We start from the raw sequence: 16,629 nt of genomic DNA, 5'->3' as shown, positions 1-16,629 counted from the left end.
TCGTAAATTAACAAGTTTGAGACCAGCCTGTGCGAAAATTATGAAAGTAGAACTCTTAAAGTCTTTAAAGAATAAATGAATAAAGTAATTATTTTAGTCTATATCAGAAGAGCAGCAGCAGCCTGTTCTGAAATGACAAACATGGAGCATCTTGTTATACTTTAGTAAATGTTTCACTAATAAGGAAATGGGCTACTTCCTTGTGTAGTCGGTAAAAGACAGTTAGTTCAAGAGCAGTTTTCACTTCAACTTGCAAGAACTTGTTTATCTGTAAAATGATGTATGAACACAAACTGTCTCTGCACATGAGACACTTTAACAAGGCAGACAAGTGCAGGCAACAAACAAAATTGTGTTGTGGCTTTACTTTTGCAAATATGAAACTACACATGCTTTTGGCACATCATCATCTTCACATTGTCATAAAATAAAAAAAACTGTGGTTTTTCTGAAGAAAGAACCACACTGACTTGGAGGAAGTTGTCTGCAGAGGAAAATGAGTTCTACTTTCATCATTTTCGCGCATGCTGGTCTCGAACTTGTAAATTTACTTCTTTATTCTCGTAAATTTACGAGTTTAATCTCAAAAATGAAATAAAAAAAAGTTTTTTTAGCGTAGCCCTAATCCTCCGTCGTACACATTTTTTTTTTACTTTATTCATGAAAGAATGAATTTCGTATGAATCTGCGTACAAAAAGATATTGTAGAAAAAAGTAAATTAATGAATGTAGACAGAAGAAATAACATATGAAATACATTTGATTTAAGGAAAAAGAAACTGTTAACACTAATGTAAGTATTTTAAACATACTACAAGCTGTTTCAGTTTTAAGTAATTAACCGAATGAATGTATTGTTTGAACTCATTACTAAATGCAATGAAGCATGTTTTTTTTTCACCTTTGAATTCATATTTATGCATGTGAAATTTAGCAATTATGATCAAAATATTTATCAAGTACACACAAGTGGGTTCTGTGTGCGACTTTCCCACAGACCAAAACAATCCATTCTTCTTTGCAGACGCTGATAGACGTGTGTAACGTAATGCCTCCCCCGTGTCGCCGTTTGATTAGGGTACTTGAGATGGAGGAGAAGCAGACGCAACTTTCCTCCCTCTCTTTACCAGGCGCTCAGAAGGAGCAGAGTGAAAGCAGATCACACAGCTCAGGGAGGCAGATGGAGCAACACACAGTCTCCACCGCAAACAGTTATTGAGTAATTTATCATTAGCCTATTGAGCTGGAAAAAAAAAAGTTGCTGTAGCTTCTGAAACGTATGCCGGTAAGTGCCTCAGATTTTAAAGTTTTGTTGTGAAATATTGTATTGTAGCCTATTACTGGACTAATTCGAGATGAGTAGAAACATGGATTCACCCTCTTTTTAGAGATTAACTTTGTGTGCATTTTAGACTTTTTTTTTTTATAGTTCAGAAGAAATACTCTTCATTTATACTTCTTTATTTGCATGGTACTGCATGAAAACCAGACTATTACTGACAATGTTGGGGAATAATTAAAGTCACTGTTTCTACTTAAAGAAGAACACATAATCTGTGGTTGAAAAAGTTACTGATATCAGGGATCATATTATTCATCACCCTCGTTCTCATATTATAGGAGTGTGTGCTATGTTTGTTAAGCAGGCTGGTTTCTTTGCTTGTGTTTCTGAATGAAGGTACACTTGATCTTGTCTGATTAAATGCATGCTTTTCATTGTGAAAGGTTTTACAGTTTCTCTGTGCTTCATAAAGAGAGGGGGGTTTAAGTGGCTCTTTTGCAGCAAATTAAATGCCATGTCACCACGCTGAGCCTAGTCTGTGACGTAGGCTTGCTGCAAAGTGACAAGGTCTTAATAAATTATGATGAGTTTTTTTCTTCTTCCACTTTACTGACCCAACCTACGAACATTTTTCATCAGAAAAAAATCACAGAAATGTCACACACGACATCAGATTACACCGTGGGCGCCAACATGATGTAATTTGTTTCTAGAGCACCTTGTTGACATAAATCCTGACCCTTCATAATAATGCTGAAATTAGAACTGTGTTCTAGGTGCACGTGAAGAAGAATCCACCTGTTTGAGGTTTAATCTTCACACAAACAGCTTCCATCATGAACCAGAAGGCATCAATCCTCTTACAAATAATATTTTGAAATCGTTATTTTCCTTATTCCTTGTAAGCAAAATAAGAGTGTGTGCTTAGACATGGGTGACCCCAACATTAGCCACATGGACGTGGATTTTACTGGGAGTCTCCCAGCTGCCAAACTGGATCACTACATGGACATGTATGAAATGGACTATGGCATTCCTCCTGAGGAAATCCCAGACACCACGCAGGGCCAGGCCTTCTTTGTGGCCACCATCGTCATCGGTGTGGTGCTCATCTGTATTGTGCTCGTCTGCGGACTGGGAAACTTCATATTCATTGCCACGCTGACACGCTACAAAAAACTCAGAAACCTCACCAACCTTCTCATCGCCAACTTGGCCATCTCGGACTTCATCGTGGCGGTGGTGTGCTGCCCGTTCCTGGTGGACTACTACGTGGTGAAACAGCTTTCCTGGAATCATGGATTGGTGCTGTGTGCATCCGTCAACTACCTCCGTACTGTGTCCCTCTATGTGTCCACAAATGCATTGCTTGCCATTGCAGTTGACAGGTGAGTCTGTTGTTTTCTTTAATATCTCTTTCAGTCATTGTCTTTAGTTACAAGCCACTGCTTCTTGGATCTACCAGCACTATACAGAGACATGGCTCAAGAAAGCTTCCATGTTTCTATCTCTCAGTGCTCACCTCATAAAAGGATCTCACAAAAACCATAAGTATATGACAAATCAGCTGCCATTTTCAACTGATGTGGCAGTTCAAAAATTGACTTTTTTGTCTCTCTAATCTGTCTACATCAATCCAGTCATTTCCTGCAGTGTTTCATACTGTAGGTGTTTTTTTTCAATAAAAGCAGACATAAGATGAAGCACCTCTTCTACTTCCTTAACATTGATTGTATATCAAACCAAATTTGAATTTTTGCAACACAATAGCTGTTGCAAAATAGCGACCACCACAATTTTCATCAAGTGAGTTCTAATCAGTGTCTCCCTGATTGATTTCTACCCGTTAGCAGTCACAATGGAGTGGATACGGTCACTATATTGCAAAGCATTTATTTAGTGCAGCGTTAACTGGAATTATAATATAATTGAGACTTGGGAGCTGCTATATATGTTGGAAAATTCAAATGCCGTTTAAGCTTTAATTTGTTTCTGATTGCCAATTAGCCTGGAAAACTGTTGGCTTCTTAATCTGTTCAGTATGCAACAGGAAGTTATCATCTAATGAAGAGTCCATCTGGTAAACTGCATCTATTTGTGCCAACCACATCGCTATTTCATCCTGCTCTGACAAAGGCTGTAATATACTTTAAAATATGCCAAACATGATGAGTTGAGCAGGTTATCATGTATTTTCAGTCAGTGTTCTTTACTTAATATAAAGACTGAAGATCAAATGCTGTATTTGTGATTTCATTTCAAGACAACTTGTACATTTCTGGTACTTGAGTTGGTATGACACAGACTCGTCAGCAGCACTTCTATTTATGTTGAACCAATGAGAATATTTGTCTTTGTGTCAATGCTACGTGTAGTTCAACTGAATCACTCTATCAACAAAAGAGCAGTGAACAACATACTGATGAAAAGAAAACGTAACGCAGCCGTTTAATTACGTGCACGGTGATCGTAGTGGTCGCTTGCACACACTCTATGCACCGTGCAGCAGTCACTGTATATAAACGTCACTACCCACTCGAGCTGAATTCTCCGTCCTGCTGCGTTCTCACATCAGCTCACTCAGACTTGCAGAGAAAAAAAGTACTAGGGATCTTGCAGAAGAAACTCCTGGTGAAGTCTGAATAAAAAATGTGGCTATTTGTGTTCACACTTACAACTCCTCCGTCAAATTTCAGGAGTTTTTCAGGGGTTGTCTGCAAGTGTGAAGTAGCTTTTTACTAGCTAGTAGCATCCTCAAGCACCTAAAATGCAATGAAACTTTTAATGAAGGCTTTTCCACCTGATTTGAAACATACATTTCCTAAACTTAACAAACCCAAACAATGACCTAAAGTGAACCCCGGTCACCAGAGTGCAGCATTATCTTTCTCTTCTTGGCACTACTTGATTAAACAGGAGCATCATTCTGAGGAGACAGGGCTTTGTTACCACTGTTTAGTATTTGAGCTTTAACATTGTACTGAGCCACGCTTCTCTGAATCAAAAGGGAATCAATACTAATTTATTAAAAAAGGTTTCAGACTACCATAGTTTTTTAGGAAGGTCTAAGCTCTACTGCTGCCTTCTTTCTTTTGAAAACACCTCTCAGGAAACTGAATTTTGTCTCAGGGATTTATTTTAACAATTGGTGACACTGTACTGTAATGCACACATAAACATATAATACACCTACATACTGCATGTTCATGAGTGCACACAGAATCCACAGGACGTCTAGTTTTAGTTTTTTAGTTTATCAGTTTATTTGAATCAGGGACAGTGTACAAAACATCATTAGTCTGAGAAGAGAAGAGATGCTTTGTACCAGATTTAGTTAACTTGCCCCTTTCCATCTGTTGTCCCTGGGCAGGTGATGGCAAGAGTAGGTTTAAATTGCCTTGTAATGAGTAATGCTGATGAGGCTGGATGATTCATTTTTAGTGCGACAAAATGATAATTCTAAATCATAGTTAAATCAATACCTCCCCGGACAATGTGTGAGCTGTCTAGTGTTCACGACGGGCAGCTTCATACAGAGAATACACATGGCCCTGTTGCAGAGGGAATGGACTATGGTGCTCTGTGTTTGAATGTGGTACACTGGCTGCATATCGTGATGTAAAGTGTATTATTATTAAAGATATTTGGTAATTCTGTAGCAGAGTAATGAACTGTGTAATGCAATTGAATAGTACAAGAGACAAATTAAATGCATATAAATGCAATCCTGACTGAACAATGGAAAAGGAAGACGAGTTCTAAGAAAGCTGTGCCATGCTTTATGTGATTAGAATTTAACATGTGTTGGCTTTCAGCACGTGAAGTGATCATGGACGAGTGATGGAATAACAATAACAGCATCTATAGGCTTCATCTTTAAAAAAGTTGGCAGCAAGTTAGTAACACGATTGAGTAAACAAGCAGCTGAGAGAGGTCGAGTCATTCTCAAGGAAGGATAGGGAGGGGTTAGCAACTCCATGAAAGACCACTGAGTTGGAAAATATTGCAACACCTAAAGAAAAAAATTCCTCAACGTTAAATTGCAAAGAATGTATTTTCATCATATATAGTCCATCACATCAATAAAAGATCATCAGATCATCTTAAAACATGTCTGTGTGCAGGGTACAAGGCCAAAATCCAACAGTGAGTGGGTGTGGTCTTTGGGGTCCTCATCCTCTCACTCAAAACAGACATCTCAATGAAAAGAGGAAACCATACATCATTCAGATCCTACTACTCTGCTGCTTTCTCTGGGTCCAAGATAATTTAAAATGGAATGAGTTGAAGTGGAAAACTGTCCAGAGGTCTGACGAGTCAAATTTGGACTTTCTAGCAGAAATCCTTGAGAACCTGTTCTCTGGTCTAAAGAGTCAGTCAGAAATAAATTATAATCGGCCTTAGAGGTAGGAGGTAGGCAAAAATGATCCTCTCACTCTGAGTGCATCATCTGACCCCCAAAGTCTTATTAAATCACATCCTCTTGCCTTTTAAATGGAGTGAAGATATTGTTAACAGGTGTTACAAATCCTTTACTTTGACTAATGGAGCACTGATATTGAACTTTAATCTTCCAATTCTCGAATTCACACAAGATTCAGACTACTAAAACAGGCATTCTGAATGCTCTGAGTTAACCTTGCGTTGTTAACACAACATGTTTGTGTTTCTTTCAGGTACATGGCTATAGTCCATCCACTGAGGCCTCGTATGAAGTACCAAACTGCCTACTACCTGATTACAGTAGTCTGGATTGTTCCCATTCTGATTTCCATACCCTCTGCATACTTTGCCTCTGAGACCATGTACCCTCATAGCGGCTCCTATCCAACCACTCATAAAGTCTTCTGTGCTCAGATCTGGCCTGTGGACCAGCAGGCGTACTACCGCTCCTACTTCTTGTTTGTTTTTGCCTTGGAATTTGTCGGCCCTGTGATCGTCATGGCAATGTGCTACGTCCAAATTTCCAGAGAGCTTTGGTTCAAGAGCGTCCCGGGTTTCCAGACTGAGCAGATAAGAAAGAGGCTGCGTTGTCGCCGCAAGACAGTGATGGTCTTGATCATGATCTTGACGGCGTACATTCTGTGCTGGGCGCCGTACTACGGCTTCACTATCCTCCGAGATTTCCACCCAACGCTTATCTCTCGTCAGAAAAACTCATTAGTGGCTTTCTATATCATTGAGTGCATTACCATGAGCAACAGCATGATTAATACCTTCTGTTTTGTTAGCGTCAAGAACAACACTGTGAAGTACTTGAAGAGGATTGTGTTGCTGCACTGGAGGTCAAAGTATGCTCCCCGTAAGACTGTTGATGAGATGGATATGAGGACCTCATCCATGCCTGTGACAGAGGAGATTGAATGCATTCACTTAAGGTGAAGAGATAAAAAAAAATCTGATGCAATGACCTTTGATTTGTTGCATGTATTTTATTCATTGATATGAACAGGTAATTTAAATGTGAAAAATGCCATTACAATGGAAGTGGCTTTTTACCCAGCACGGTCTTGGGTAGTTTTCGAATGTAATACAGGCCGGTCAAGGCCCAATTCTAACAGTTAGGAATCTGTTTATTTAGGCTCTGGTAATTCTGCAAACTGTCCTCTGTGTCCGTGTATTGAAATTCTGATGTTGGTTTTTTACCTTTTAAGAAAGCAATCTGAGCTTAAAAAGAGAAAATTCCAAATACATTTACAATGCCTTACATCTACAGTTCAGTTGTACAAAGTGGTGGAAAGTGCATTTATTCTCCAGGGGGTTGAGATTTCTCACAGATGGACCAGGCTGTACTTTAGCCTAATGCTAACAGATAATAGAAATTACCTTTAGCCGACTTACAGAATGAGCGACGTGATTGCGGTTATTTTCACGTAAGAAACTATCTGTTTTACTTGACAAATCTTTAAAAAGCAAATTTAAAACATTTGTTTCTTAAAGTCGTGAGATGCCGGGTTAGTTTCTTAGCCTTTCTGTACTGCTACAGTTTTGTCATTGGTCAAAATTCACGTGGAGTGGGCTAAGGGGAGTTCGCCTACAATGGGGACATGCCATGACACATGTCTCACACTGGATGTGCATGTGATCATGTTGACGCAGATAGATAAACGTCTTCAATGTTTATGTAGGCCAGTGTTGTTGTTTTTTTTTTTTTTTTACATAAACATTTTATTATATTTTTTTTCTTATTAAAATAGCTTATAAAATGAGTCTAACATTATGAAGCATAAGTGTGTGCTATCTGTGTATTTCATAATGTGGCCATGTAAATCAAACAGTACATACAATATTGCTTAGTGAATTACTGTAACAGTGGTGTTGTGCAAACTGTGACTATCCACTGCTATTGTGACTTTAATTTTGCATTTTGAAGATATAAACTGCATGTAAAAATACATGAAAGACTTATAAATAACAGCTTCTGTTGACCTTACTGATTCATAATGCTGACTAGCAACAATTCATTTTTGGTATGTGGTTACTTTTATTACAGTAAGGTCGAAAGCTATTAACACTAATGAGATCATCTGCTTTTTGTCTGCTTTTGTATATATGTTTTTTTCTGTGTTTCCTTAATGAATTATTGAGGATATTTCTGTATAAATGTCATTTTGGGGTATGTAAAGTATTCAAGAGTTTACAAGACACATTACCATGTCTTTGGAACGTCCTAATAAGAAAATATTTTCCCCTTGATTATTTGTATATTAAAAGATAAGCATGCTATTTTGTAGATAAATGTTCTATGTGTACTTGTGGTATTAGAAAATGTAATGCTGAAATAAAAAGCTTTTATTTTCTAAGCTGTGATTTCTATGCATCATCTGTCTAAATATGAATTGCATATGTGTTAGGGATAGATTCCCATGGAAACTAGGTTACATGTTTCCTTGCTCATCGGGAGCTATTGACTGCACCTGTGATGTTCTCCTCACCTGATGGCTGACGACAATCAGCTGGGCTAGGGAGGTGGAAGTTTCTTTGCTCAGTTGGTTGGGTGAATCCAGAGAGTCAAAACCATTTGTACTTTTGTTTTTGAATGAAGATCTCAGATGTATGTGTACATTTTTGATAGTTAGTTGGCGGGTTTGAAGGGTTCTTCTTCCAAATTAAAGAAACCCAAGACCTACTTGCGGTACCTTTTTTGTAAAAATTGCAGTGTTTTGTTTAGTTCCCCAACTCGAAACCTCTTTCATTCAGGTTTTGTTTAATGAAGGTAACGTATCATCTGCCATCAATGGACTCATTCATTTACAGATTTTGAAATTCCTTATCCTTCACAGTAAATGGCATCACAACCCTCAAACCAATAGTAAGGGTCTACAGAACTCTCTGTCCCTCTTTTTTGGGAACATGATATCTCTTCACGTTAAGGGAGTGCCTAGATTTGTATCCATCCAAGAAAGCAACATCATTTGTTATTTCTCAGTGGCCGATCACCGCTTCTGATTGTGTAACTTAATGATTACAATGTTGACTTTTGGTTTCGTATGGGCTTGTTTGTTGGACAGGTCTGTTGCCATTTACCACAGGTGGACTTTCTCACCCTTTAAAGTACTATTATACTTTGTCATATTCCCTGGTAATACATGTTATGGCCACTAGAGGTAGCTGATCTAACTATAAACATATATTGGTCAATAAGCTGTTGGTTAGATAACCTATTGAGTCATATATATTGCAGACAGTCTTAGATACATTAACCACCCCACCACCACCTCCTGCTGGTGTGGAAGCGTTTGATTTTCATTATGGAACAGTGACCTATACTGACTGTTATAAACAGCTTTAGATTCAGTCACAGCAGGGGGTTAATAGACCAAAAGCATTCTGTTTCACATGCACAGTTTGACACACTGTGAACCGTTTTTCATAGAATAAATTAGGAGTTTAAAGCGGTGATATCTCTACAATACATTTACTTTAAATAGCTTTTTCTGACCTCTTATGTTACTGGTCTCTTTTTACAGCATACCTTACTGTTATTGTATTACGATGAATTTTGACATGCATTTGTTGATTTAACCATTACATTTCTGTTTAGTAAGTTGACAGCTTGTGAAGCTTGCCGCCTCTTATGCTCATTCTTTTATGTGCTTGAAACCAGGAAACCTTTTTTTTTTTTTTTCAATTATCTGCTTCTTGCTTATTGAAGCCATTCATCTCTGTGTTCTGGACCCTGTGGGGGAGCTGTCAGGTAATGCAGGAGTGTTTTTTTCTCTGTGTACCTCAATTTCCTGGAGAACCCTCTATTAGGTTGTACAAATAAACAACACTTTAAAACAGATATATTTTGCTGCCTGCTGGCAGCTCAGACTCTCGTGTTTGGCTCCAGCGGTTCGTTTCTAAGGGATACTCAAGTGTTTAAATGCACTCGCTCTTAATGTTTCGTCATCTTCTTTACCTCTAGCTCAGAAGACACAAATTTACAATGTTTCAATAGGTCTAGAGACTTATCTAGAGACTTTGTGCAAATTAACAAAGTTCTTCACTTACATAAAAGGAGTATAATCTTATCACCCACCATGTTGCACAGTTCGACTCGTATTTATGTTATTATAGAGGCAAAACTCTACGGCTGACACCTTCCTGACATTTACTTTGGCCTGAAACACTACTAAACTACATTTATTCCTTTAAAAGGGATTAGGCTGTTAGGTGTCGAAAAAAGTCTTCCTTATATGGTTTATCTGTTTGACAACTTTCATAAACAGAGCCATCAGGATGACCCTTTCCAGGAAACCATATTTGACATTTACGAGAACAGAGAATCTACAGCTTCTTTGTTTTCTTCTTCTGGGCTGTTTAATGTTCTCGGCCTGTACTGCTCAGGACTCCAAGCTTATCAATCTCTCTTTTTTTTTCTATTGAACTTGAAAAGTTGCCTCTGACTTGCTTGTTTGAGGAAGATGAGAGGTGCAATTAGCTTGTATTTTCACCTTATAGAAAATAATCCTGTATCAAAATACCTACTTCTGCAGCATTATCCACTGCTGTGCACTTGATCTGCATGTTAAAACCACTGACAACATGTTTCATACTATACCTTATTTTTGGGCTTTTTCGTGCCTTTAATGCAGAGAGAGGACAGTGGATAGAGCGGGGAATGACATGTGGAGGGGGGCCACGGGTGGAAGCGAGCCCGGGCCTCCCGCTCGAGACGAGAGTCTCAACACATGCGCCACTGCGCCACCAGCGCGCCCCCATACTATACCTTATTGATTGGGTAATAGGAAAGTAGCTTATTTTTTAAAGAAAGGAGGGATGGGTCTTTGTTCTAAGCAAACAGTCTCCTCAAGGGACAATACAACATTTCCATCTATCTACATCTATCTCTCAACAAAGTTTTATTTCCAAGATTTCCAAACATCATTTTAATAAAAATGGCCAACAGGGTACACCGAGCACAGATTACACGTTCTCGGGTGCGCATGGTAGCAGGAACATACCATGAAAAATAAATAATTTTTTACAACTTTAAGAAGATATAGAAATGTCCTAATTTTCACAGTCTTGATTAAAACTTTCTCTACACAATGTTACATTTGAAAAACAAAACACTGTTACTTAATGCTCTCTAATTCTAATGCTAACCATGCATGCTATTCTAATTTATAATGAAAAATGTAGCTATGTCAGTGTAAATAATAGCAGGCAGGCTTTAACATATGAACAATCATCAAAAAGCAAATTTGTGTCAATGATGAAACATTTACAAAATCATTGATGTGTCCATTATTTGCTGAACTTTTGCCCTTCATTTCTAGACGCGAACAACCAACAATATCCTGGTCACATTAACACGTGGGCTGGTCAAGCCAGGAGCTAACATGTTCAGCAGACTAATGACTATTAGCCAAACCTGTGCTGTTAAGGCTTCAGCTCTTAAGATAGCCGTTTAATGTAATTTTTCTCTGCTTTCTTGCCCTCTCATGGCCCACAGCTTTGGAGGCAAGAGACAGCCTGTGACAGCAAATCGCTTTCTCGTCATTATTAATGATTCTGATTTCAGGCTCAGTTTGAGCCATGTAGAGGACAATTAAATCAATTGTGTTCCTGTAACAGCTTAAATGTAGAACGCTCCATTTGTCATCCGGCCTCTGCTACACCGGGGCCACAAGTGTCTGGAAACAGCAGTGAGTGAACTGAGAGGATGTGTCTTTTAACGGAAAAACTGCTTTTCACCTCAATAAAACCTAAGAAAATGTATATTTTTCTTCATTCTTGAGTTTAATTATTACCCATGAAACTGATTTGAGCTTTGGTTGCTGCTTTGTATCATTCTTGGTGATCTGAAGATGGACCATTTACATTTTTCTACGGAGAGTTGAGGTAGTAATGGACCAGAAGATCAAAAGGCTTTGCTTCTATGTATACTCATATGCAGGCTTTTGCATATTGTAAGATATACAAGATACTAATGAAGCTCAATGGAATGTCCAGATAATTGGAATAAAATGCACGCTTCTTCCACATACCATTCTGCATTCACTCCTCGTGTTTGCTCAATTATAATTCCTTGCTTTAATCAGCTGGTTGTATCTATCCAACAGAAAAGAGACACCAAATGTGTTCATTTTCACATTGTCTTGTGATCAATGACCTTGTCTTTGTATCCTTTATGTGCGCCCTCCATTTCCACACCACCACCCAGTATTTACAGCTTCATCATTCCAACTTCCAGTTCTTGGACACCAGTAGCTGTGCAGCTATACTCAAATCAAACATCCTTTAATAACAATATTTCCCTGAAGAGTGAAAGTGACAAAGACATTACCACATCATCTAATAATAACCTGTACTTTTCACATTGAAATGTTGAATCTGATAATGTTACAGGAGTAAAATAAAGTAAATTGTTAATGGACTGCTGGTATATAGCACTGCTCTAGTCCTCAGACCACTCTTGCTCATGAGTACGGGGCAGGTGTGGATCAGTGGTAGAGTTGGTTGTCTCTCAACCGGAAGGTCAGAGGATCAATCCCCAGCTCCTGAAGCCACTTATGTGATGTATCCTTGGGCAAGAAGCTTGCTTGCTTGCTTCCACTGCTTCATTGGCGGTGTGTGGATTTTTATGAATAGATTAGTTAATACTCATGGACACTTTGCTTAGAAGCCTCTGCCATCAGTGTGTGAATGGGTGTGAAGCTTTGAATAGTCAGAAGTACTATACAAGCTCAAGTCCATTTAATATTTATTGTGTTTAACACAATGTATCGTATTCATGTTTTCACACGAACATGCAAACACTGATGGCAGAGGCTGCTATGCAAAGTGCCAATCTGGCCATCAGGATTAAACTAATCTCATTAAGATAACCACAATGCATTCGGGAGCAATTTGACGTTCGGGGTCTTGGAAAGGAAACTTCACGTTGTTGACTGCAAAAAGCTGGGTTTTCCAGTCCTCAGATGTTGGGAGATGACCTGCTCTCACATGGAGCTATAGCCATATGGTTGTCCTCTTTCCATTTCTTCTTTAAGGCGAGATTATAAATAGCCACTGGACTTCCATCACAGCAGACATAAAATCTAACAGGAACCCATCAGTCTTATTGTGTTGTAAGTGAGGTTTCATCATCCTGTAATGTATTTAATGAGCCCATCAAGGTCAGATTTTAGCCACCCTGGAACAACAAGGAGTAAGTGGTGCTTGTGAAAATAAACAAAGCTCAACTATTATCTCTCATCACCCTCAACCATCAGACAAGACCCTCCAGAACAACAACCTCAGCAGCTTGATTAGCAGCAAGCTTCAGACGCTTGCCAATCACATCCTTCAATCACTTTCAGTTTGCGCCAGAAGGCTCTTTCCAACATGACTCAGATGATTACTTTGGGCATGGGTGAAAAGTAACAACAGGAAAGAACTGTGGTATTAATTTCAAGAAAGAACAATTGCTTGCTCATTTTTGGGAGACATTTTAAAACCACAAAACAGAATATTAAATCTCTGCTATCGCTGTTTGTCGACGACACTCTTCTATTTCCATCAATGCAGATCCTGAAACTTCACTTACATTGCATTCAAATATCACCTACCATTTTTATTAGTTACTTATCTAATGAAACAGCAGGTATGTTTTTTTAATAGAAATATTAAAATATGACTCATAACTTGTCCTACAATTCTCTATAACCTGCAGCATATTTTGGTTTCCCTTTGCAAACCTTGATCCATCCAGCTGTATTGTCAGACTGACAGCTGCAGTGCAAATCAAATGATCTTCTCTGAAGCCACTGAAAGGCCGTCAGAATATTAATAAAGAAAAAAAATATTCTCGGTTTGCTGGTTTCAGAAACAACTTCTCCCAAGGAAAAGAGGGAAAAATAAGCAACACTGAGGATTAGCATCTGACTTTGCTTTTGTATCACTAGAAGGGCAAAATAGAGATCTGTCATGAATGGTTAAAACATTCAAGCACTGTATGACATATCTGTCATACATCTGACCTCCATTTTCTTTTTTATAGATTGCTCCAAATACACCGGCTTCTTTCCCCTGGTTCTCTTCTTTTTTTAACTAATGGTGTCTATACTTTCAGCCACTGTCTTTCTGTGAAGTATATAAGCAGCCATCATAGTGTCTCTCTCTCTCTCTGAATAGAACAGAGGTTGTTATGTCATACCAACAAAATTAGCAACCTTCTATGCAGATTGATGCATATTTCAATTATTGTGTTGGCTGGCTCAAATACATGACAGCCTGCGCATAAAGTCAACCGTCAGTATGGGATTCAGCTTGTCTAATAAAGCCAACACAAGTGCTCTGTATGCACCTGAACCCCTCATCCTATACCCATAAGTTTCCCGGGCTCTGCTGGATAAGTGGACATACTTTTAAGATAGCTCATCTGCTGGTTTTGCTGATGTTTGTAGAGTACACTGCCTGACAGGTTGTCCAATATCTCCTGCAGTTTTTTAATTGGTTTGACATATGATTGCAAAGGCCATGGCACATGTGTCATTGCAATTTCATTTCTATCGAACCAGTCAGTTGGCTTCTGTGGATTAATGGGCTTTATGTCAGGGATGGGATTTCATGTTTGAACAAAAACAAGGTAGTGTCTCAATATTGAAATAGTGCATGTGCATTCACATAAACCAACAAGACAGTCCTGTTGAAGGCTTACATAAAATTATATGTTTCTATGTATAAATGAGATGCCGTTATCTATGTTTTAACAGATTTTGTATTTTAGTAAATGTGTAACTTCCAGATAGTATTGAGTTAAGTGGGGCGTCAAGAACGTCTTTGATGTTAGAACAAATAAAGCAGAAACTCTATTTAAATGCTGTTAACAGGTAACAGGTGGAACCTTGCAGACATCATGTGAATCTGTAGCGCAGGTGACATAAGACAGGTTCAGTCTTTAGCCTGAGTTGTTTTGAATGACTTAAAATGGGATGAAGCTGTACTGGATTCACACTGCAAGGTACACACTGACTGTAAGAACACGCGATATGAGATCAGACTCATATTTAAGACTTTTCTGGAGAAGTCACCAGACAATTTGAGGTACACTTTGCCTGTGCTGGTCAAACAGTCTTCTCCAAAATCAGTTTGGTCAGATTCTGGGTTAGCAGCACTGGCATAACCTGCCCTATGATAATGTTTAACTTTGTGTAGCAGCTAGAGCTGTATCATCTCTCCTCATCTGCAGCCTTATCTTGTTCTACACTGAAATCCACATACTTTCCATCCGTCTAGATTAAAGGTTTTGTTTCTGTTTGCTGCAGGTTTTATTGAGATTCTTTGTTTTTATTAATCAAATGTCTTACCTAAAGATTTAAGCAAACAAACATGCCCACATGTCTTTACCAAGTCCCATAAATTCTACAATTCACTTAGCAGACGCTTTTATCCAAAGCGACGTACATCAGAGAGTAAGTACAACACAAGCAAGGATCTAGAAAAAAGGGAACAATGTCAGTAAGAGCAGACGATCAGCTTTGAGTCCAATTGGACACACAGGTGCTGACAGGCATTGCACAGAGGCAAAGCACAACATTGACGGCAGTTCTTGAGAGCTCTAATCAGTATAGAAACCATCTTATAAGTCATCGTTGTCAACAAAAACCATTGTCACAACGATCATCATCATCAATAATATCTAGACCATCATCTAAAAAATAAAGAAAGAAAACTAAAATACTACATTAATGCACTGGTTTAAAAAAAGACAAAACCAAAGCTACTGAAGAAACCCACATGGCTAAATAAAAAGCCAGTATTAAAAAAAATACTAAGAGTTCAACTTTTGATAAATACCCTTGATAAATACACATTGTCAAATATTTGATAACTAAATTCAAACTTACATACTATACATACTTTCTAAAGCACTAGCATTAGGATGCATTAGGCAGCAGATTAACTTCCGGTGTTCTGGTTGGCTGGGATTACTTGAGCTTTCTTCTTCTTTTTGTTTAATGGTCGGTTGCTTTTATAGTTTTAAACAATTATTTATATCAACCTGAGTTTTAACTTCCTCTTTCCTGATTACATAGGGAAATTGTGTCAAAAAGCATAAAAAATGAACACTTATACTACAGAGGGCTCCAGATTAGTGCAGAAATTAAAAGCAGATGGGAGAAAACATAACTGTATCAGTTGTGTTTGGCTCACTATCTCATTAATGATGACAGAATCCTTGTTGTGGCAAGAAACACAAGATGTTTTTTTTTTATCTACTCCTGAGATGTTTTTCTTTTATTAATAGTAACAACGCACAAGTGTTCTGACTCAGCTGCGTATAATGGTTATGCAGTCTCCATTAGCTAAATGTCTTACCCTGACTGAAATTGATTCTTGTTTATCATGCAGGTGGACACACGTACACTGATGATATAACGACTGATCTCAGGAGGTTAACATTTCATCTACTTTTGAACATGTTATGCAAGCGTTGTAAATTGGCCATTTAACCAGAAAAGCAGGATCCCATGATGATATGACTCACAGGAGCATTTTTAGGTTGATATATAGTGCCCTCCTGTGTTTAAATAGTGAAACACACACACACACACACACACACACACACACACACGCACACAGCCATTGTAATGTGTGTTGTATGAAAGGCAAATGGAAATGTTTAGTGTGTGTGTGTGTGTGTGTGTGTGTGTGTGTGTGTGTGTGTGTGTGTGTGTGTGTGTCTCTTTAAATGCATTGAGCCCCCCCCTGAATTTTCCCGGTAGACATCACTCCTCTGTAGCGAGAATAAAAATGGCAGACCTGCAAAAAAGTTTTGTTCTAGGCTGGGGATGGAGTCCATAGGTGGAAATATCAGGGGTGGGGAGGTTATTTTTTTGACCAGAATCCCACTGTGATGTCACAAGTTGAGC

At 38.4% G+C, this 16,629-nt stretch overlaps 1 protein-coding gene across 1 annotated transcript; it reads left to right on the top strand.

Moving 5' to 3' along the window:
* The first annotated feature begins 1,004 nt into the window (after positions 1 to 1,004).
* prokr1b (prokineticin receptor 1b) lies at positions 1,005 to 8,085 on the top strand. The gene is made up of 3 exons (XM_020630952.3): positions 1,005 to 1,285; positions 2,059 to 2,670; positions 5,959 to 8,085. Exons 2-3 carry the CDS (start codon positions 2,213 to 2,215, stop codon positions 6,662 to 6,664), a joined length of 1,164 nt encoding a protein of 387 aa, XP_020486608.1. The 5' UTR covers positions 1,005 to 1,285; positions 2,059 to 2,212; the 3' UTR covers positions 6,665 to 8,085.
* Positions 8,086 to 16,629: the final 8,544 nt, after the last annotated feature.

This window comes from Labrus bergylta, chromosome 10, assembly GCF_963930695.1.
Source record: "Labrus bergylta chromosome 10, fLabBer1.1, whole genome shotgun sequence".
Lineage (NCBI taxonomy): Eukaryota > Metazoa > Chordata > Actinopteri > Labriformes > Labridae > Labrus > Labrus bergylta.
The sequence above is the reverse complement of the archived record's forward strand: the minus strand, read 5'-3'. Positions and strand labels throughout refer to the sequence as shown.